The following is a 20,479-nucleotide window of genomic DNA, read 5'->3' as shown; positions in this document are numbered from 1 at the left end:
AGCGCAGCCCCGGGGCACCGTGTGGAGCCGCGCCGCTCGGCAGCGCCGTGACTGGGCGCATGCGCGGCGGGGGGCGGCGGGGCGGGAAGCGGGCGGTGCCGTCCCGCTCCGCTCCGCTCCGTACAGCTTCGGCGGGGCCGCCGGCGCTCTGCTTCGGCTCGTGCACAGGTACGGGAATGGGGGAGACAGAAAGGGCCCGGAGAATGGGACAGGGGTGAGGGACAGAACACGGGAGGCACAGCGACCGGCAGCGCCCCTGGCCTGCGAGGGGCTGCCGGAAACGGATGTCCCAAGGGGAGCCTCCCTTCCCACTTTACCGGGTGGTGGGGAGGGGGGTGAAAGCAGCGTCCCGGTCGCTGGGGCCTCTCTGCTCCCGCTGGAGCACGGTCCCTGGGCCACGGTGACCTGGGCGTTTCCTGCCGTCGGTTTTGCCTTGGCTTGGTGCGGGGGTGCGCCCCATGTTCCCACGGAGCTGGCAGCTCCTGGGCGCTGATAGACCCGGGTAGTCCTGGTGCAACACGGGCAAGCGCGGCCGGAGCCAGCTTGCTTCGTTAATCGCGGCCCTGTACTTGCCCTTCCCCGCAACAGCCGCCGCCGCCACTTCGACCCGAAGGAGTCTCCGCTTGCCAGGCCTGGGCCAGCGTCCCGGCCTCGGCGGTGCCCGGGGGCTGAGCAGGAGAGGCCTGGCCTGGCCGCGGACCCTGCAGTCGGAGGAGAACGAGCTTTGGTGCCAGCTGGGCGGTGTTGACGAAGTTTCCCTGCCCACCCTGCCTGTACGGGGAGGGGAAGCGAGTGGGAAGCGTGTGTCTGGCCTGCTGCGCGGTTTTGGGTGGGGACGCCAGAGGATATGCTTCTCATGGTTATCCCCACAGCGCCTACCGATCGCGCTGGGACAAACAGCGAATTGATGCGTCGTCTCTTGGGACAGACCGCTGGGGTGGGACACATAGATCTGGGTGGGTGCTGGTGGGGCGGGGACGAGCCTGGGTGCCCACCATACCCTGGCTAGAGCGGCTAAAGAGGTGAGGGAAACCCTGCTCCATCCTTTGCCTGGTTCCTACACAGCCCTGCTCCCTGCGGAATCCTGCCCGTGCCCTTGCGAGCTGCCTGGCCCTTTGAATCTGCCGGCAGGATGTCTACATGCTTCTGCCGTGGCTTCATCACTGGCCGTTAGACCCATATTTGGTAACAATAATTGTTTACCCCGTTCTGCTCCCTCCCTAAGCCTCGCTGCTGAGAAGGGGAGGGGACATATTTGTTGGATCTTCAGGTTTGCCGAAGCCTGGCAAAGGGTCCAAAAAGCTCCCTGCAGACCATGGCGTGAAACTGCCAAAAGTGCTAAGTGAGCAGGCAACTGTGTGGTGAGCAGTGGCCAAGCTTTTAGCTTGCTTGCCAGGCATTTTCAGCAGGAGTTTATAGCATCCCAGAGTGGCACATCCCATCAGAATTGAGAAAGAGGAGCAGAAAGGCTCTTTCTGTTGAACTGAGTTTTGCAGAGTGCTGAATAGGCAAATGCCTCTGAAATCTGACTGTGCTCTTCTGTTACTTTACCCATTCTGCCTGGCCAGCAGCACAGCAGTGGGTGAGCTTCTTGCCCTGGCAAGCATGTGTGCCCAAACTGGGGAATTTGGTGGTTCTTTGGAGGCTGTGGATGTACCTGCTACGCTCTGAGCTCTGCCTTCAGGGTGCTGTGCTGGAGGGCTGGCTCACTAAGCAGGAGGGGTTGTGGATAGAATTTTGCCCTTGCTTGCCCCATGCCTGCCTTGGTGGGGAGAAGCCCAGAGTTGCTGCTCTTTGTGCCCCTCTCTGCTTTGGAGGGCAGAGAGTGCCTGGCAGGAATGGACAGGCCTGGGGATTCATGGACAATTCTGATAGTTAATGTATCCAGAGTGTTTCACCTTGGCGTGGGTAAGCGTGCAGACAGGCTGGGGTGCAGCCTTGCTACCCATCCCTTCCCTGGTTCTTGCACCAAGCAAGACTCCCCTTTCTGCAAAGGATGCATCAGCCCCAGCCATAGGTCTGTTGCAGGGGTGCCATGAGGCCTGGCCTGGGCTCAATGGCTGCACACACTTCTCAGGAATAATTTTGGCTTCAGCTGGGAGAAACTGTCTTCCTGTCTGACATGGACATGTGGCTGGGAAAGAGGAACTGGACTGAATTGGCTCAGCTGCCTGTAGCACAGTCACTAGTCAGGGCTGCCAGCTCAGCTTTCTGATCTGTGTGGCTGATCCACCTGTGCCCCTGGTGCCTGCTGTGTATATTAGTCCCATACCAGAGAACTTGGCCGGAGCCTGGTCCGTCCTCTTACCAGGTTAATTTTTGACCAGGTTCGTTGTGCTGTTTTGCAGACACTGATGACCCAGCAAAGCCACTGCTGGCAGGAATTGTAGCTTGGTACCTGCCTGGCTGTGCCTGTGGAAAACCCAGCGGTGAGGTGGTTTGCACCTGATAAAGCTTCCCACAGCTAGTTCCCAGTCCAGGAGTGGTCATGGATGAGACCTTTCCCAAGTGAAATTTTCCATTGCTTTAAAAAAAAACCAAACCAAAACCCAACTAACAACAAACCCAAACTTCATCCAAAACTTGAAGGGAGTCTGCCTTGGAAAGAGCATGTTAAAAATGGCAAAAAGTCATTGCGTTTGGAGATTTGCTGCTTGTTCTGCTAACAGGCTGCTATTTAATTTTGATGGGGGGAGGGGGGTGTGTGTTTTGGGGTTTTTGTTTGGTTTTTTTTCGGGGGGGGGGAGGGTTAGTTGGTGGTGGGATGTGTGGGGTTTTTTTGTTTGTTTGTTTGGGGTTTGTTGTTTTTTTGTTTGGTTTTTTTTTTTGTTTGGTTTTATCTTTTCCTGAGATACCAACCCTGCTCTGTAACCGTTCTTGCAGCGCTGAACTCAGCCGGGACAAATATAGCAGTTACGTCACGTGACGGAAAACTCGCTCTCAGTGGTCCCGGCAATGATGCCATAGTTCCTTGGGCGCTGCCTGCCTCTCTTCATCCCTCTCTGCAATGCCCCTTGCTTTTAAGCAGAGCCCAAAAACCACCACCACCACCATTTTGCTCACCTAGCGTGGGGTGGGATAGGAGGCAGCCGGAACAGCTGCCTAAGAGCATGGGACATCCACCCACCCCCCCGCCCTCAAGCACCTACACCACCATTTTGAGTTTGGCTGAGAAGTGTGCTGGTGGCTCAGCGGGTTGCATGTGGCTTGCTGTAAAATGCAGAAGTGTGTTAATCTGGCAGCTGGCTGGTGGGCTTGCTGCTTGCTCCTTTGCTTTATCTGCCTTTGCATACCAACAAGCGATTGAGTTTGGGTTTGCTTGCTCTGGAGGAAAGCCAGCGCAGAAATTTGGTGTATGTTCATCAAGACTTGGTTTGTTTGTTTTGTTTTGTTTTGTTTTGAATTTATTTCCAGAGGGACAGCTTGAATTTCACTGTCCTTCCCCTTTAGTTTTCTGCTTTGTGGCACCAGGCTCCCACAGATTTCCCTCCTGAGATGCGAGAGGTCTGTAGGGGCCAAGTCCTGTCTTGGTGCTGTCGCAGAAGGCAGCAGGTTTGCAAGTGCTGTGTGATAAAATGCCATGTTTGCTGACAGGTCTGTCCAGGTTTTAAGGAGGTGTACTTCATAGGCAGCAGAGAGCGTTTCTGCTTTAGACATTGATGTCAGTAAATTACAGCTCGTGGAGCTTGAACTGTTTCTATAGGATATTGGAATTAAAATAAATCATCTCGTTTTTCTGTGAGAGATTCTTTGATGTCAGTAGCACCTTCCCTGCTGAGCTCTCTCAGTTTTGTAAGAGCTCGGGAGTGGGGAGGCTTGAGCAGTCATCCTCTTGTGGGCTCTTGAAAGCGTGGTAGCCCCTGCAAAGAGTGTGCTTAGAGGTGCCTCCTGTGCAAAGCCTGGTCTTTGGGTAGCTTTGGAGGGCAAGTAAAGTCTGCAAAAGTGGCCAGGCATGGCCTGGCTTCTCTGGGTTCTTCTCTGCTGTCCAGTCTCTCCTCCTCTTCTTCCATAGTCTCTGACTTTGTCCTGGCAGTGCCATGTTCTCCTTTTCCTGCAGAGGGCTGGAAAGCAGCTTTATGCTCAACTTGAGCATATTTTTAGATGCAGAGAAGATGGCCTTGTGACCGCAGCAGCCTGTCCTGCATATGAAATGTCCCCAAATGTCCTATCTACAGCAGAGTGTTTCTCCTCTCTGTCGCCACAGTTTTGCTGGTGTTTCTGGCTAGATGGCAATGGCACAAGGTGGTGTCTGCCGTATCTTTCTTGCTGCTGCAGACAGGCTCCGTCACTCCAGACCAAACATTCCTTGTCAGTGGAGCCAGTGGGGGCCACGGGCCTCCGCAGAAACATTGCTGAACAGCTCAGGAATGTGGAGCTGGAGCCACTCCATGTGCTGGTGGAGGCGGCACGCTCCTCCATCCCTGCCTCCCACCCCACCAGCATGGCTTTTTGGCTCTCTAGGAGCAGGACCCCTGCCCTCTGACTGCTGGCAAAACTCTGACACAGGAGCTTTTCATCTGTCACAGATCTTGCCCTTAACCCATTCAGGTTGTGGTTGGGAGCAACTTGCATTGCTGTACCCCCTTCTGTGGGGGACCGCAGCTGGCAGCATTGGGCAGAGATGCCCAGGCTCACCATGTGCTGCTGTGGTTTGAAAGAGACTGCTAGCAAGCCCTGCCCAAGAAGGTTTCTGGTCCAGGCTGACGATCCACATGGCTAATAACCTTTCCCTGACAGCCATAATAGGAGGTCTATTAGGAGAAAATCAGTCTCGAAGAGAACAAGCAGTTACAGCGTGACCCACCATTGCTCTTGCCTCCTCACACCAGACCAGGTTTAAGGACAAGGCAGCCTCCATGCACAGTCTCGGGGAGATGAGGAGACATCTCGGGGAGATGCTGGAGAGCTTAGGGTTGCACCTGGCTGGGGATTGGGAATGTTAAGGGTAGGGAGCAGTGGGCAGGGCAAAGGACCCTGCAAAACGACTCTCAAGTGCGTGGCAGCCTGGGAAGGCACAGAAAGCTGCTGCACAGCAGGTAAATCCAGAGGAAGGGATACTTACAAGCCCTACAAGCTGCATCAGGCAAATGAGGGGCTTATTTACAGCCCTTTTATTTTTGCTGTTTCTTTCTGGTTAATACAAAGTTATTGCAGTTCTAATTACATGCTTTTAAATATAGTATTTTGGAGCCTAGTTGAGTACTTGCTGTGAAGCTGATCTATGCAGCCCTTCAAGTTTGAAGCTGGTCCTTTTAAACTGGACCCACCTTGCAGCCTGTTTTGGATGTCATTGTGCAGTTCTTGTATGCCCTTGAAGTAAGACCTGCAGCAGGTGGTCCCTTGCCCTCCTGCACATCATCCTGTGTACATGTTCCCTGTCCCTGGGTTTGTGCAGTAGCTGCTACCATAGACACTGATGCTCAGTGTGAGTGGTGCTTTCTTCATGTAATTATTTTTAATGAGTGAGTTTGGTGTCTGGTGTCCTTATCTCACCTCCCCAAGCAGCTTTAGGCTTTTCCGTCCTTTTGGGTCTCTCAGTGCTTAGGCTGCCAGCTCAGTGTAGCCTGCTGGCAACATGGGGGGCCCTGATAGCTGGAGCATGTCCCTGCTAGCTCTGGGTCAAAGCTTGGTTTTCCTCTTGTGGCTTCTGTGTCAAGGCAGGTTTAATTATAAACCCTTCCGTCGTGCTCTCCCAGCTTATCTGGTATGCTCCTGAATGTGTGCTTCCTCCTCACTGGCAGCGTCTCCACTGCACACCAGCTGCTGTCCTGCAGGCAAGTCAAAGCAGCTTTGGAACCAAGGGATGAGAAGACAAGGGTCTCAGCACTGTCTGGAGACCCCAGGGTCAGCACAAAACTGGAAATTGAGACCACCTTGTGGGCTTCTCACTGCGAGGTGCAGAAGAAGCTGGGCTCTGGCTTTTGGGGAGCAGAAATGCTGCTGGCAAGGTAGAGAAGGAAGGACCCTGTGCATGAGAGGGGCCACAGTTAGAGCTAATTCATCTGTCTTCTCTGGCAGGTGACACAGGAGTGGGGACAGCCCAGCCGCCACCATGGTTGCCCTCTCACTGAAGATCAGCATTGGCAATGTGGTGAAGACAATGCAGTTCGAGCCCTCCACCATGGTGTACGATGCCTGCCGGATGATCCGTGAGCGGGTGCCCGAGGCCCAGATGGGACAGCGTAAGTCCACAGTGGGGCTGGCTGCTGTGCCAGGGCCACCCCAGCTTAGCTTCTGGTGTTTCACTTTTCTCTCTTCCCTGTCCTGTCTCTGTGCCTGTCCAGGCTCTCCTAGGGCGGTGGAAGGGTGGGGGGTGCAGGATTCAAGTCTTCCTGCCCAGCTGAAGTGGGGGACTGAGCTCCTCAGGCTCCCTCTGTCACACCCCAGAAAAAAGTGTTGGGAGTTTGGAAGGTAGGAAACTGCATTTGGAGTTGAAATACTCATCAAGCATTTTGATCCTGCTGCCATTTCTGTTTCCACTTCTGTGTCCTGCTTGCATGCATCATCACTAGCCAGGAACGGGTGCATTTAAATAGTCGTAGGGGTCATGGTGAGCATTAATAAACCATGTAAGTTAATTTTTCCTTTCTTGAGTGATTTGTAATCCTCCACTGGATCTGTCATCTACCAGCAGCTCTCTGACAAACCTATGCTGGTGCTCCATTGCCATACTAAGCCTTCTCAGCTCTGATATTTTCCTGCTGCCACCAGGCTCAAAATTAAGTTTACAGCTCATGAGCTCATGATGTGACTCACATCTGTGCGGATGTGGCCTATCCCCACTGTGGATGGGGGTGCTAGAACTCTGGAACATCATCTCAGGGGCTCTTCTGGGTCCCTGCTGCCCCTGAAAACGCTTGTGGCACAGGGGAGAGGCAGCACATAGGAGGTCAGGAGTCGTGGGAAGAAGAGGGGAAGTGCTGCAACATCTGGGAGCAAGCAGATTCCTTGAGGATGAAAGGAAATGCCTTCTAGCACTGTGCCCAGCTGGCCAGCTGTCCAGCAGACCGTGGCTTTCAGTTTCAGAGAGGGACTGGATGTTTGTGTGTAGGGGAGGCTATAGCAGTGCTGGAAGGAGCACTGCATTTCCTGCTTATGGGTGTGAGCCAGCATGCTTAAAAAAAAAGGCCAAAGAGAAAGCCTTAAAGGGAGCTGCTTATTCCTGAGTTCCTTTTCAGTTGCTCACAGCTTTTCTTTACCTATCAGTTCCTTGCAGCTCTTGTTTCTCATTGCTCTCCTTACCCAGTGGCATTCTTAGGTCCCTTTTTGAGCTGCTGGATTTTTTGTGACTTTTGGACTGGGGAAGTTTCAGTGTAGGTTTCCAGTTGTGCTCTTGCTCTGTCTCAGGAAATGCCTCTCCCCGCCCGAGCTATGGATCTGGAGCAAGCTGCTCGATTTTCAGTGGTTTAGAATTATCCTTTTGGAATTTGCTGTGAGAAGAAGTGTGCATTTGTTTGGTGGGGTTTTTTTTCCTCCATTTAAGAATAAAATGGCAGGCCTTCATGATTTTTCTGCTCCCCGTTCAGTAGGATCTCATTGGCAGTGTTAACCAGGCAGGAGCGGGGCGGCTCAGGAATTTGTCCCTCCCCACAGAAGGCTGCCAACGAGATGACGCATTATAGACACAGCCAGCCAAGACAGCCTGCAGCGCAGGGTTGTTGCAGAGGTGGAGAAGAACCTTTCCTGGGGCAAAGCCAGGCGTGGCCTTGGCGTCTTGTAGCAGGAGAACAGGGCTGTCCCTGCGGGCCCAAGCTGGGGTGCGCTGGCCTGGCTCCAGCTGCAGCACTTCCCTGGGTACCCCAGCTTTGAGAGAGTGTCTGTTCACCTCCTCTGAGACCTTGTAAGCCTTCATTTCGTCCTTCTTCAGTGTTCCTTCCTCAAATGAAGGAATCCCAGCTCCTTCAGTCTCTTACACTGTCACTGAAGTTGCCCCTCTCTGTATCTTCTCAAACTTTGCTGTGTTCTGGAGAGCTACAGGCCACACCACTGTGGAGTTCTCAATGTGGATGTTGTACAAACTGGTTCTCGGCACCCTTCCTGGCGATCCCCAGCATTTTACTACTCTGATTTCAGTAGTGCTACAGATTACACTGAGAGTTTCAGCGAGCTGTCAGCTGCCACTCTAAGCTCTCCCTTTGGTTGCAGTGATCATTTCCAAGTTCAGCATTGCATAGACATGCTTCACATTATTTCTTGTGTAGATAACTACCGTTAACTATGTACCTCAATGCTTGCTCACCAGCTTTGTGCCCACTCCTTAGATTCAGGCTGCAGCCAGGTCATGGTACTGCTGTGCTTTGTGTGTTGGGTTCCACTGATGCACATCCCTGGTCACAGGCTAGTGGTTTAGTGACCCAATCCTGCTCAAGAATATCCTGGCAGAGACATTACCTGTTTTTCAGCCAATGATTTTGGGCTGTTCCTCTCGGATGAAGACCCAAAGAAAGGGATCTGGCTGGAGGCCGGGAAGGCTTTGGACTACTACATGCTTCGCAATGGGGTAAGCACCTAGCCCTTGTCCTTCTAGCTGATGCATGTCTTGGCTCTGCAGTTGGATGCTCCCACAGTGTGGAGGTGGTGTGGGTGCCCTACCCTGTGGCCTCATATTGTGTCCTGAACCAATTACACTGGAAAGAAAGGAACTGTTTTGATAATGGTAGGATGTGGGCACGCTGGGCTTACATCACTGCTGGGAGCTGTGCTCTGCTGTGCCTACAGGACACCATGGAGTACAAGAAAAAGCAGAGGCCCCTGAAGATCCGCATGCTGGATGGGACAGTGAAAACAGTGATGGTGGATGATTCCAAAACTGTTACAGACATGCTCATGACAATCTGTGCCCGGATAGGTGAGAAGAGGGCAGAGCAACAAGAGGGAGTTGGGGAGAGATGGTACAGTCTGATGGAGGCTACTAGGGGAGCAGCAGAAGCTCTGCAGCAGGTGGCCTGGCAGCCAGAGTGTCCAAGGGTCCATCATGCTAGCAAAGGGACACTTACTGCACCCCTGCATTGCTCTGTGTTTGGCAGCAGAGTCGTGATTATCTTGGTCCTCTACTCCTGCAGGCATCACAAACTATGATGAGTACTCTCTTGTTCGAGAGATCATGGAAGAGAAAAAGGAGGAGGTTACTGGCACACTCAAGAAGGACAAGACCCTCCTGCGAGATGAGAAGAAGATGGAGAAGCTCAAACAGAAGTTGCACACAGATGATGAGTGTAGGTATTCATGTATGCTGGCCTTGGGGTTAGATCCATGCTGAGGGCAGTGGGGAGGGGAGCAGGGACCACTGCAAGGGAAGAGAAGTCACTACAGGGAAGTGGAGAGGACTGCGATGAGAGAACATGTGCCCACACTCTCTGGAGGCCCGGAGCAGATGGCTGAGATCTAGGATCTGCTAGAGGGTGCTCTACTTGAACTGCCCTGGCACTGAGACCAGTCCTGCTTTGGTGCCCATCACTTCTTATGCTCTGGTGATGCTTGCAGTGAACTGGTTGGACCATGGCCGGACCCTGCGTGAGCAAGGTATCGATGACAATGAAACACTGCTGCTGCGACGCAAGTTCTTCTATTCCGACCAGAATGTGGACTCACGGGATCCAGTGCAGCTCAACCTGCTCTATGTGCAGGTACAGCTCCCTGCAACACCTGGCTCTACTGCCCCACACCAGCCCCTTGCTGGGGCTGCTTGTTGAGGGTTTTTTTTTGGCCAGGAGCCACTGTTAGGTACCCTTCAGAATGCCCAGCTATCTTCAGAGTAAGAGCACTCTGGTAGTCTCTTCCTTGCCCTCTGTGTACTCTGAAGCTCCCCAGGGTATCCTGTGTTTCCTCTCAGGTGGAAGCCATCCCGAAGTCCTGCTGCTGTTCCTCTGGCAGACTTGGTGATGGTCCCTGTCAGAGACAGCGTGGCCCTAGACCTTTTCTTTTTTTCAGGACCACTTCTAAGTCTAGAAAATGGGTCCTGCTTGGTCTGAAAGGGAGTAGTGGCAGGTCTGTATGGCTGCCCAAACCATGGCAATGTCTTTCTTCCCATCCAGGCTCGTGACGATATCCTAAACGGTTCCCACCCTGTCTCCTTTGACAAAGCCTGTGAGTTTGCTGGCTACCAGTGCCAGATCCAGTTTGGGCCACACAATGAACAGAAGCACAAGCCAGGCTTTCTGGAGTGAGTGTCCTGGGAGGCCCTCAGTGGCTTGAGCATCTTGGCAGCCCCCAGCGCTGCACTGGTACATGGGGCTTGGGCATGCGGTTATCTCTGGAGCAACATCTTTCCTTGCTGCAGAACAGTGGCCAAGCTTGGAGGTCCACAGTGGCTGCAAGGGGATGCCAACCCCCCCATCCTGCTCCCTCTGGTATCACCCAGAGACATGCAGCCAGCTCTGATGGGGTGGGACCATGGGACCCCAGCCCACCATGTGGCCTTCCCTTATGATGCATGAGGGGCTACACACTGAACACCTCAACCCCACTCAGCAGGGCACATCCTGGGGCAGCTTCCATTACTGCAGCCACATGTCTTACACCCTTCCTCTTCCTAAAAACTCCCAGCCCATGCCCTGACAGAGGTTTGTCCAAGGCTCTGGATTGGACCTCTTTATAGTTGAAGACAAATGCTGGTTTTGGGCTCTGGTGCTAACAGCTGGCTTGGCTGTCTCTTGTAGACTGAAGGATTTCCTGCCCAAGGAGTACATCAAGCAGAAAGGGGAGCGCAAGATTTTCATGGTACGTGCAGGGGGAGACCTGGGCTTCTTGTTCTCGCTCACCAAAGTTTGCTCTTGTTTCTGGAGGCAACATATAGCAGCTTTCTGGGTGAGAAACAGGAGCAGGAAGCTGTAGGTGGTCAGACATGGTGGCCCCTGAGCCCTCTGACGAGGGATGCTGTAACAAGGGCAAGGGATGCTGGTGGGGAGAGCCTGCTGAAGCTGTGATGGGGCAGCTAGATGATTGTGGAGCTAGTGTGATGTTCTGTCTTTGCTGTTACAGGCCCACAAGAACTGTGGGATCATGAGTGAGATCGAGGCCAAAGTTCGCTACGTGAAACTTGCCCGTTCCCTCAAGACCTACGGAGTTTCTTTCTTCTTGGTCAAGGTACAGCAGCAGCTTCGCTGGCCAAAATTCACCTCTAGCAACTCACCACTCGTGTCTTCATCTAGCTGCTACCCCCCAATCCACATTGCTTCACTTTCCACTGCATTGCCATAGTTTGCCTGTCCTTAGCTTTCAATGTGCTCTGTCTTCCCACTTCTTGTTTTTCTCCTGCCCTTTTCAAGCCCCATCTCATAGTTGTCACCTCCTGAAAGTGTGATGTGGAAAGTAGCCAAGGCATGCTTTAAACACCTCTACCTGGATGGATCCATCCTGGGGAAGGCCCACAACCTTTCTGTTGTGGCCCACAGGAGAAGATGAAGGGGAAGAATAAGCTGGTGCCACGGCTGCTGGGGATCACCAAGGAGTGTGTGATGCGTGTGGATGAGAAGACCAAGGAGGTGATTCAGGAGTGGAACCTGACCAACATCAAGCGTTGGGCAGCCTCACCCAAGAGCTTCACCTTGGTAAGGATCAGCCTGGTCCTCCACCCTTTCTCCCCAGTGGTACCCCTGTGGAGGGCTGCTCTCATGTCGCCCCCTCTTTTGGGTACTGTGTCATGGTGGGACAGCCTGGCCCTCCTCTGGTGCCTCTCCTGGCTGTTGTTTGAGCCAGTGCTGGGGTGCTTAGCGCATACCAGAGGGGCTCAGGATGGCCGCCAGTGCCCTGCCGCGGTTCTACCCTGTGCTGTGCCATTGCAGGATTTTGGAGATTACCAGGATGGTTACTACTCAGTGCAGACAACAGAGGGGGAGCAGATTGCTCAGCTGATCGCTGGCTACATCGATATTATCCTCAAAAAGGTGAGGCTGTGCTAAGGAGGGCTCTGATAAGCAACTCCTCTCTGAAGGGGGGTGCAGAGTGCCCTTTCCAGCTGCCTCTAGACAGCCATTGGCACATATTACTGCTGGGGGAGCTGGAGACAGAGCAGGCAACCTTGTGGCTTTGATATGGTGCCTGGGCTGAAAGAGGAGGTAAGGCTCTAAGGTATGTGCTGGCTGACATGTTTTCTTTTTCTTTGTGCAGAAAAAGAGCAAAGACCACTTTGGGCTGGAGGGGGATGAAGAGTCCACCATGCTGGAAGACTCTGTGTCTCCAAAGAAGTAAGTCCTTCAGGAGCAAGTTAGCTGCCAAGCAGAAGTTGAGTAGAGAGCAGCAGGTTCCAAAACAAGATTGCAGCACAGCATGAGGCACTTAGTGCCATGGTCTAGTTGACTGGCTAGGGCTGGGGGATAGGTTGGACTGGATGATCTTGGAGGTCTCTTCCCACCTGGTTGATTCTACGATTGTATTCCATGATTCATGTCTGGAGGAAGAGCTGCTAGTCCTTCAATGACAGCACTGCCACAGAGCCTGGTGCTGGCTCTGTGGACATCACTTGAGATGGCATTTCGTCCCATTTCAGGTCAACAGTCTTGCAGCAGCAGTTCAACCGTGTTGGCAAGGCAGAGCTGGGCTCAGTGGCCCTGCCAGCCATCATGCGGACAGGAGCTGGAGGGCCAGAGAACTTCCAGGTGGGCACAATGCCACAGCCTCAACTGCAAATCACCAGTGGCCAGATGCACCGAGGGCACATGCCTCCCCTGGTAAGCTCTCTCTTTGGCTTCCATAGGGCACAAATTCTGGAGAGTTCCCATTGCACTTCTGTAAATCTGTCCATATGGGTCCATGGCCTGGTGCTGCCTTGCCGTGAAGAGCAGGGGTTCTGTACTGCTGGCCTGCATTTACTGGCCTGGCTGAGCAGATGTCTTCCTGCACCTGCTCTGCAAACATGAACTTCACCCTGGCATTTACCTCTGTCTGACAGCTGCAGCCTCTCCTTAAGGTTGAGCTGCCCCAAGCTGCTGTGCATGGCCAGCCCTACCAGTGCTGTGGTTTGCAGCAGAGCCTTGTGCCTGGCTTCAGCACCACCAATGTCCTCTACAGCTGAAGGACCTCTTGGAAAAGGCCATGAAAAAAAACCCAAACATTTTCTTTGGCCCCACTCAGCTTGCTGTGGCGTTTGCTATAAAAGCTGTGTGGGGTCCCACTTCTGCTTCCTGCTCTCTAAGAGCTACTTAATTGTGAGACTTAACTTGTGCCCGTGGGGCATTTCCTAGTGGTATGTGCAGAAGGGAAATCCCCTTTTCGCTTGGTCCACCCTTCTCTGTGGAGATACCTACCTAGAGCACAGTCATCAATGGCATGTTACACTGTTGCAGGGGGGCACGAGCCAAATATATAAACCTACATTTTGATCCTTTGATGTACCTTAGTCTGTCTTTCTTGCAGACTTCAGCCCAGCAAGCCCTGACTGGCACCATCAACTCCAGCATGCAGGCTGTGCATGCAGCCCAGGCCACACTGGATGACTTCGAGACCTTACCACCCCTTGGACAGGATGCTGTGAGTGCTGAGTGAAAGTGGGATGTTGAGGGGGACCTTGTTGGAGGTCTTTGGCTGGGCTGTGTGAGGCTGGCCACATTCCCAGGAAAAGTTTCAGTAGCTCCTGGAAAGATGTGCTTCTTGCAAAGAGATAGAGCTAACCCACAATGGGGACAGTAGCAAAGAAAACATTTGGTCATGTTGCTTGATTGGGATGGGCTGGGGAGTTTCACGCAGTCACACCTTTCCCCTCTTTCTTGACTCCTCTTTCCTGCATCTCTCTGTGAATGTGAATGCAATTACCCACCTCCTTCACCTTATTTTCCTGGCCCTCTTTTCTCCATTTCAGGCATCTAAAGCTTGGCGCAAAAACAAGATGGATGAGTCAAAGCATGAGATCCATTCCCAAGTGGATGCTATCACTGCCGGCACAGCCTCAGTGGTCAACCTCACGGCAGGTATGTGGAGAGTTGGAGAAGAAGAGTGTCCTGTCTCTAAAGATACCTTGGTCTCTCTTGTCTGGCTGAAAGTGCTGGCTCCTGCCCTCCATGAGAATCTGAAGTAGCCAGCCTGCCCTGGGTAGAGATAGATCAACCTCAGCTTCTCCTAATGTGGCTGCAGAGTTGGCCATACTCCTACAGATGACCTTCCTTCCTTTAAGCACTATGTGTGTGACCAGCTCAGTCTTTCCTCCTGATGAGCTATCTGACCAGGAACATGTCTGGTCCTTACTGTAGGTCCAGGCACAGTCATGGGACAGTGAAGGTCTCTTTTGGCAGGTTGTCCTACCCAAACTCAACCTTTCAGGGTTTAGGAGTCAAAGGTCTCTTCCCCTGGTCCCAGGAAGGAGAACCACATCAGTTACAGATATAAGTAGGCTCTTGAAGCATCACTTGAAGTGTCTGCATCCCATCCTGACTTGTCTCCTCCCTCTTCAGGGGATCCAGCAGACACAGACTACACTGCCGTGGGCTGCGCAGTCACCACCATCTCTTCCAACCTGACTGAGATGTCCAAGGGCGTGAAGTTGCTGGCCGCTCTGATGGAGGATGAGGGAGGGAACGGGAGGCAACTTCTGCAGGCAGCCAAGAACCTGGCGAGCGCTGTTTCAGACCTGCTGAAAACAGCACAGCCTGCCAGTGCTGAGGTGGGGGCAGAGGAGGCTCTAGGGCTGGGAGTGGGGTTGGAAGTCAAAGGGAATCATTGGGTGAGGTTTTAGGTCGTGTTTGCAAGCCCGATGTTGATTTTGCCTTGTTCCCTGCAGCCTCGCCAGAATCTGCTGCAGGCTGCTGGGCTTGTGGGCCAGACCAGTGGGGAGCTGCTGCAACAGATTGGGGAGAGCGACACCGATCCCCGGTTCCAGGTGAGTGGACCTGGTGGCAGCCAGGGACACCCACTCCCTAAAACCATCAGCCTTTGTGCAGGACTGGCAGGAGGACTCTGGGCCAAAGCTTGGCCAGTGCCCAGCAGTGACTCTGAGGCGGGGGAGCAGGCCATAGCCCATCTCTCTCCGTGGAGCCACTGTAATATAATGCCTCTTATCTTGTGGATTCCCATGTAGATCTCAGAAAGCCGGCGTGCTTGGATCCTACCAGCCTCTGACCCAAAGACGGTAAAAGGGGACTGTAGGCATGGCTTGGTGGTCCTTGCTCTTTCCAGTGTCAGGGGTGCTCCTCTGGGGACTACCAGCTGAATTCTTTGGAGAAGGGCTTCTGTCAAAAATCTGCTTTTTTGGTGGTTGGCTATCAGAAGTCCATGCACTCGGGTTGCTGCTTGGGTGAACACTGCCCTGGGAGTCCTCCCTTGCAGCCACCTTGGCTCCTGCTTGTCGCTGTCTGCCTCAGGGAGCTGCCTGCCTGCCCACATCAGAGAGTCAAGATTGCTGAGAAGAGCTGATTTGTTTTGTCCAGAATGAATTCCTTGGGCTTCCTTTCCCACAACTGTTCTTTCCAGTGTAAGGGAGGTAGCACACCATACTGGGAAGGATCCAGCTGTACTGTAGATCAAAACAGACTCCTGAAAGAGGGAGTTTCTGTTTGTGGTGACCTTACAGACAGCATAAACAGAAAAGCCCAGACTGATAACCGAGGGGAGCTGAAAAGCTAGTGCCAGAGCAGCCCAGGTGGCAGTGCCAGGGCAGTGCAGTCCCAAAGGACAGTTTTAGGACCTGGAACACATAAAGCAGGATGCTCTGCCTCCCAGCTGCCAGACTCGAGTGTATCTACTTCCCTTCTTGGGCTTGGTTGCAGCAATCTGGGGACTATGGAGCTGGTTGCATGTGCTCTCTGATCTTTCCTCCTGCCTGGAAAGGTGGCAGATCGTAGTAGGGGTAATCTTGGCTTGCAGGAGATGAATCAGTGCTGGCTTGGTGGCTCAAGGCTTAGTTGTCACAGGGTGTGGGGCTGTTTGCTGTGAGCACACTTGGCAGAACTGCAGCTGCAGCACTGCCCTACCTACCAAGGTCTTTGCCCTAGGGCCTTTTCTATCTCGTGTTGATGCTGCCAGCTTTCACCGGCATCATGCCATGGGAGCTAATCCTGAAGGCTGCAGTGTGACATCAGTTCTGATGTCCTGCAGGAAAGCAGCTTGCTGTGTGCTGATCTGTACCTGTTGTGTGCCAGCAGGGCAGCCCCGTGCCTTCCCTGTCACCCCTCAGTAGAAGAGGCTGGTTGCTCTGTCCTGCCTCTCCTGTTCCTCATTCTCTTGGGAATGACAGCAGATGTGTAGCCTATCACAGACAAGCTAGCAAATAGCTGGTATGCCTGCAATACAGATGACCAGCACAGGCAGCATCTTCTGCTTGCCTCTTGCTGGTGGGGTGAGGCTGTGGGCAGACAGCTGTCCCCAGTGTGGCTGTGCTCTGACCAGCTTGTGCCTGCCTTTTGTCTAGAGGGCTTTGTTATTTTTTTGCCATTTTTGCACCCCATGCAAAGCTGGACAGTGACAGTGATGCTTCACAGTGGGTGTGGCTGTGGTACAATCATCAGGGGCTTGTCATGGATTGCTCCCTGGGGAGTGGCCAGTGTCTGTCAGTGTTGATCCTGAGCAGTGCCCAAGCTGCTCTGGATGGTTCATGGTGGTGCCGGGGTGCAGACTGTAGCTCAGGGCTAGGCCATGGCCTCATTGATGGCTGTAGCACGCAGTAGGTATGGGGTCAAGGTGGTGCCAGGTGCTTCAGGTGTTCATGCTGCTGGTGCTAGGACAGAATGGATGAAAGGTCCCCCAGAAGTTCATGTTTCTCCCCATTGAAAATTACACAAGAGCCCTGTGGCAACTGCCAATGCTCCCTCCGCTGTGGCTCCTTTGCTGACCCTCTCCATCCCCACCAGGACATGCTCATGCAGCTGGCAAAGGCAGTGGCCAGCGCTGCTGCTGCGCTGGTGCTCAAAGCCAAGAACGTGGCTCAGAAAACAGAGGACTCGGCACTGCAAACGCAAGTGATTGCTGCAGCCACCCAGTGTGCCCTCTCTACCTCCCAGCTGGTGGCCTGCACCAAGGTAAGCAGCACAGTTAATCCTTGTCTTGGCAAGCATCACCTGGCTAGTGACAGCACAAGGCCTGTTTAGCCTGGAGAAGAGGAGGCTCAGGGGTGATCTTATTACTGTCTACAACTACCTGAAGGGGCATTGTAGCCAGGTGGGGGGTGGCCTCTTCTCCCAGGCAACCAGCAATAGAACAAGGGGACACAGTCTCAAGTTGTGCCAGGGTAGGTATAGGCTGGATATTAGGAAGAAGTTCTTCACAGAGAGAGTGATTTGCCATTGGAATGGGCTGCCCAGGGAGGTGGTGGAGGCATCGTCCCTGGGGGTCTTCAAGAAAAGCCTGGATGAGGCACTTAGTGCCATGGTCTAGTTGATTGGTTAGGGCTGGGTGATAGGTTGGACTGGATGATCTTGGAGGTCTCTTCCAACCTGGTTGATTCTATGATTCTATGGTGAAGGCATAGATGGGCTAGGACAGCACATTCTCAAGTGGGATATTAAGCGTCTGGCAGCAGAGACATGGGCTGCCTTGGGCTGAGGTCTCTGCCACTGTGTCCAAGCACTAAATGTTGTCTTTGGAGGAGTAGAAGCTGGGAAAAGCTGTCCCTGAATAGCTCTTACAAGGAGCCTATCATGCTCACTGCCCAGTCTTTGTCCTCCTCTCCAGGTAGTGGCTCCCACAATCAGTTCCCCGGTCTGCCAAGAGCAGCTGATCGAGGCTGGCAAGTTGGTGGCCAAGTCGGCAGAGGGCTGTGTGGAGGCTTCCAAGGCTGCCACCAATGATGACCAGCTCCTGAAACAAGTGGGGGTGGCAGCCACAGCCGTCACCCAGGCCCTAAATGACCTGCTGCAGCACATCAAGCAGCACGCCTTGGGCGGGCAGCCTATTGGGCGCTACGACCAGGCCACTGACACCATCCTTAACGTCACCGAGAACATCTTCAGCTCCATGGGTGATGCTGGTGAGAGCAGCTGAATGGCACCTGGAATAGAGCATGGTGAATGGGGAGGTATAAGGGAGCACATGTGACTTGCTAACAGACCGCCCTTTCTTTCTGCCTCAGGGGAAATGGTACGTCAGGCTCGTATTCTGGCCCAGGCCACCTCTGACCTTGTCAATGCCATCAAAGCTGATGCAGAGGGAGAGACAGACCTGGAGAACTCACGCAAGCTGCTGAGTGCAGCCAAAATCCTGGCTGATGCCACTGCCAAGATGGTGGAGGCTGCAAAGGTCAGCAGTGTGGGGGGAGGATGGATGCTGGCTTTGAACCCCTGTCCTATCTTATTCCATCAACTCAGTACTATGGAGTGGACTAGCCCTTGGGGAGAACAGTCCTGAACTGAGTTGCAGACCTGTGCAGCAACAAAGTGGGTCTCCTCCTGTAGCTGTGGGTGGTAGCAGAGGAGCTGTTGGCTCTTCTGAGTTTTCCCAGAGAGGCTTTGGACATCTTTCTGGCACCACAGGCAACCAGACTGCCTGGGGATGCACTACAGTGTCGGCCCACAGCACAGCTGCTGCTTTAGGTGGTTCTTGTGAGGTATGGTGGATTTCCTCTTTCTCCAGGGAGCTGCAGCCCATCCAGACAGTGAAGAGCAGCAGCAGCGGTTGCGTGAGGCAGCAGAGGGTCTCCGCATGGCTACCAATGCCGCAGCCCAGAATGCCATCAAGAAGAAGCTTGTGCACAAACTAGAGGTGAGATGCTGGACAAAGTGGGCCACAGAGGACAAGCAGACACTGAGTGAGTGAGACTTAGTTGGGAGCCCACATATCCCTGTGCTTTCCAGATGGCTGAAGTCCTTTTCATGGACACTGTTGGTGCTGCATCCTGCAGAAGCCTTCCTTCTGCTCCCTTCCCTTGCACAAATCATGTTAAAGTGGGACACTAGTGTTGAGGGCACTGGGATTGCTCCAGTGTCACAGGCAGAAGTATGAGTGGAGAAGCTGAGGGGAAATTGGGCCGTAGTCTGTGGCAGAGGGACTCGGGCAGGTTATGCTGGTGTCACTGCTAACCTGTGCCTCCCCCACACCAGCACGCAGCCAAACAAGCCGCCGCCTCTGCCACCCAAACCATCGCCGCTGCCCAGCACGCTGCCTCCTCCAACAAGAACCCCGCTGCACAGCAGCAGCTGGTGCAGAGCTGCAAGGTAAGGGACTAGGCCTGATCCTGACATCTGCTGCACCACTATTCCACGTCCCTTTTCCCATCAGCTGTGCCAAGCTGCATTGGGCAGATAGGACCTTATGATCCTCACAGAACTGCCCTGGAAGCTGAGCTTTTGGTTGCTGGTCCTCTGAGCCTTTTGAAGTGACTTTCCTCTCTGGCAGGTGGTGGCAGAGCAGATCCCGATGCTTGTGCAGGGTGTACGAGGAAGCCAATCCCAGCCAGACAGTCCCAGTGCACAGCTGGCTCTCATTGCTGCCAGTCAGAACTTCCTACAGGTACCCATGCTGCCCAGAGCTCCCCTTGCCTGCCCTGTCAATACAGCTTTCCTGCTGTGCCCGACCCTTCAAAACTACTGGGAAACCTGCTGCATGTGGGCAGCAGAGAAGTGCTCTGTTTGTCCCCTTCTCACAATTTTTATTTCTGGTCTGGCAGCCTGGTGGGAAGATGGTAGCTGCAGCCAAGGCTACGGTCCCCACCATCACAGACCAAGCTTCTGCAATGCAACTCAGCCAGTGTGCCAAGAACTTGGCTGCAGCTCTGGCTGAGCTCCGCACGGCTGCCCAGAAGGTGAGAGACTGAGTCACAACCCACAGCAGGATCCTGGCTATGCAGAGCAGGGCAGGGCAATAGAGATGGTCCAGTGGCAAATTTTGGTCTCTGCTGCAGCAGCACGAGTGCAGTGGTCACTTTGATCACCTTCTTCCCTACTGCAGGCTCAGGAGGCTTGTGGACCTTTGGAGATAGACTCTGCACTGGGCCTGGTGCAGAGCCTGGAGAGAGACTTGCAGGAAGCCAAGGCAGCAGCTCGTGATGGCAAGCTCAAGCCTCTGCCAGGGGAGACGGTGAGGGCACTGGGAAGGGTGGCAGCAGGTGGTACAGGGTGGGCATTGGGGATGGAGAAGCCATGGGGCTGGCTTTGCAGCCCACCAGTATGTCCCTACTTATGCTGCTACAGATGGAGAAGTGTGCCCAGGACCTAGGGAACAGCACAAAAGCTGTCAGCTCTGCTATTGCTCACCTGCTGGGAGAGGTGGCCCAGGGCAATGAGAACTACACAGGTACTGTTGTCTGTGCCATAGCTGGGAGAAGGGAAGAGGCTGTGTCAGCAGCCACTGACTTCTGTATCTCCACAGGGATTGCTGCCCGAGAGGTGGCACAGGCGCTGCGCTCACTCAGCCAGGCCGCCCGTGGCGTGGCAGCCAGCACCCCTGACCCACAGGCACAGAACACCATGCTGGAGTGTGCCAGTGACGTCATGGATAAAGCAAACAACCTCATTGAGGAGGCGCGGAAAGCAGTGGCCAAGCCTGGAGATCCAGAGAGCCAGCAGCGTCTGGCCCAGGTAATGGGAGCAGGGATCCCGGTGCCTTCCACCAGTCCGTGGGA

At 53.9% G+C, this 20,479-nt stretch overlaps 1 protein-coding gene across 2 annotated transcripts in view; it reads left to right on the top strand.

Annotated features, from left to right (window-relative positions):
• Positions 1 to 103: 103 nt before the first annotated feature.
• The window catches only part of TLN1 (talin 1), a 37,087-nt gene continuing 16,711 nt past the window's right edge, over positions 104 to 20,479 (top strand). Inside the window, exons 1-27 of one of the 2 annotated variants that reach the window (XM_064176466.1) lie at positions 104 to 168; positions 6,019 to 6,182; positions 8,403 to 8,500; positions 8,719 to 8,848; positions 9,063 to 9,215; positions 9,484 to 9,626; positions 10,035 to 10,162; positions 10,659 to 10,719; positions 10,981 to 11,085; positions 11,394 to 11,549; positions 11,784 to 11,885; positions 12,109 to 12,185; positions 12,488 to 12,668; positions 13,354 to 13,467; positions 13,796 to 13,904; positions 14,385 to 14,593; positions 14,711 to 14,809; positions 16,776 to 16,943; positions 17,596 to 17,890; positions 17,993 to 18,159; positions 18,493 to 18,621; positions 18,960 to 19,073; positions 19,255 to 19,368; positions 19,526 to 19,660; positions 19,807 to 19,935; positions 20,049 to 20,151; positions 20,227 to 20,435. In XM_064176466.1, the coding sequence (XP_064032536.1) occupies positions 6,053 to 6,182; positions 8,403 to 8,500; positions 8,719 to 8,848; positions 9,063 to 9,215; positions 9,484 to 9,626; positions 10,035 to 10,162; positions 10,659 to 10,719; positions 10,981 to 11,085; positions 11,394 to 11,549; positions 11,784 to 11,885; positions 12,109 to 12,185; positions 12,488 to 12,668; positions 13,354 to 13,467; positions 13,796 to 13,904; positions 14,385 to 14,593; positions 14,711 to 14,809; positions 16,776 to 16,943; positions 17,596 to 17,890; positions 17,993 to 18,159; positions 18,493 to 18,621; positions 18,960 to 19,073; positions 19,255 to 19,368; positions 19,526 to 19,660; positions 19,807 to 19,935; positions 20,049 to 20,151; positions 20,227 to 20,435 (3,558 nt within the window). In that variant the 5' untranslated portion in view covers positions 104 to 168; positions 6,019 to 6,052. Of the gene's footprint in view, positions 169 to 6,018; positions 6,183 to 8,402; positions 8,501 to 8,718; positions 8,849 to 9,062; positions 9,216 to 9,483; positions 9,627 to 10,034; positions 10,163 to 10,658; positions 10,720 to 10,980; positions 11,086 to 11,393; positions 11,550 to 11,783; positions 11,886 to 12,108; positions 12,186 to 12,487; positions 12,669 to 13,337; positions 13,468 to 13,795; positions 13,905 to 14,384; positions 14,594 to 14,710; positions 14,810 to 16,775; positions 16,944 to 17,595; positions 17,891 to 17,992; positions 18,160 to 18,492; positions 18,622 to 18,959; positions 19,074 to 19,254; positions 19,369 to 19,525; positions 19,661 to 19,806; positions 19,936 to 20,048; positions 20,152 to 20,226; positions 20,436 to 20,479 lie in introns of those variants that run through there. The other variant, XM_064176467.1, reaches the window with a different exon arrangement.

This window comes from Pogoniulus pusillus, chromosome Z, assembly GCF_015220805.1.
Source record: "Pogoniulus pusillus isolate bPogPus1 chromosome Z, bPogPus1.pri, whole genome shotgun sequence".
Lineage (NCBI taxonomy): Eukaryota > Metazoa > Chordata > Aves > Piciformes > Lybiidae > Pogoniulus > Pogoniulus pusillus.
This window is presented reverse-complemented; position numbering and strand designations above follow the sequence as displayed.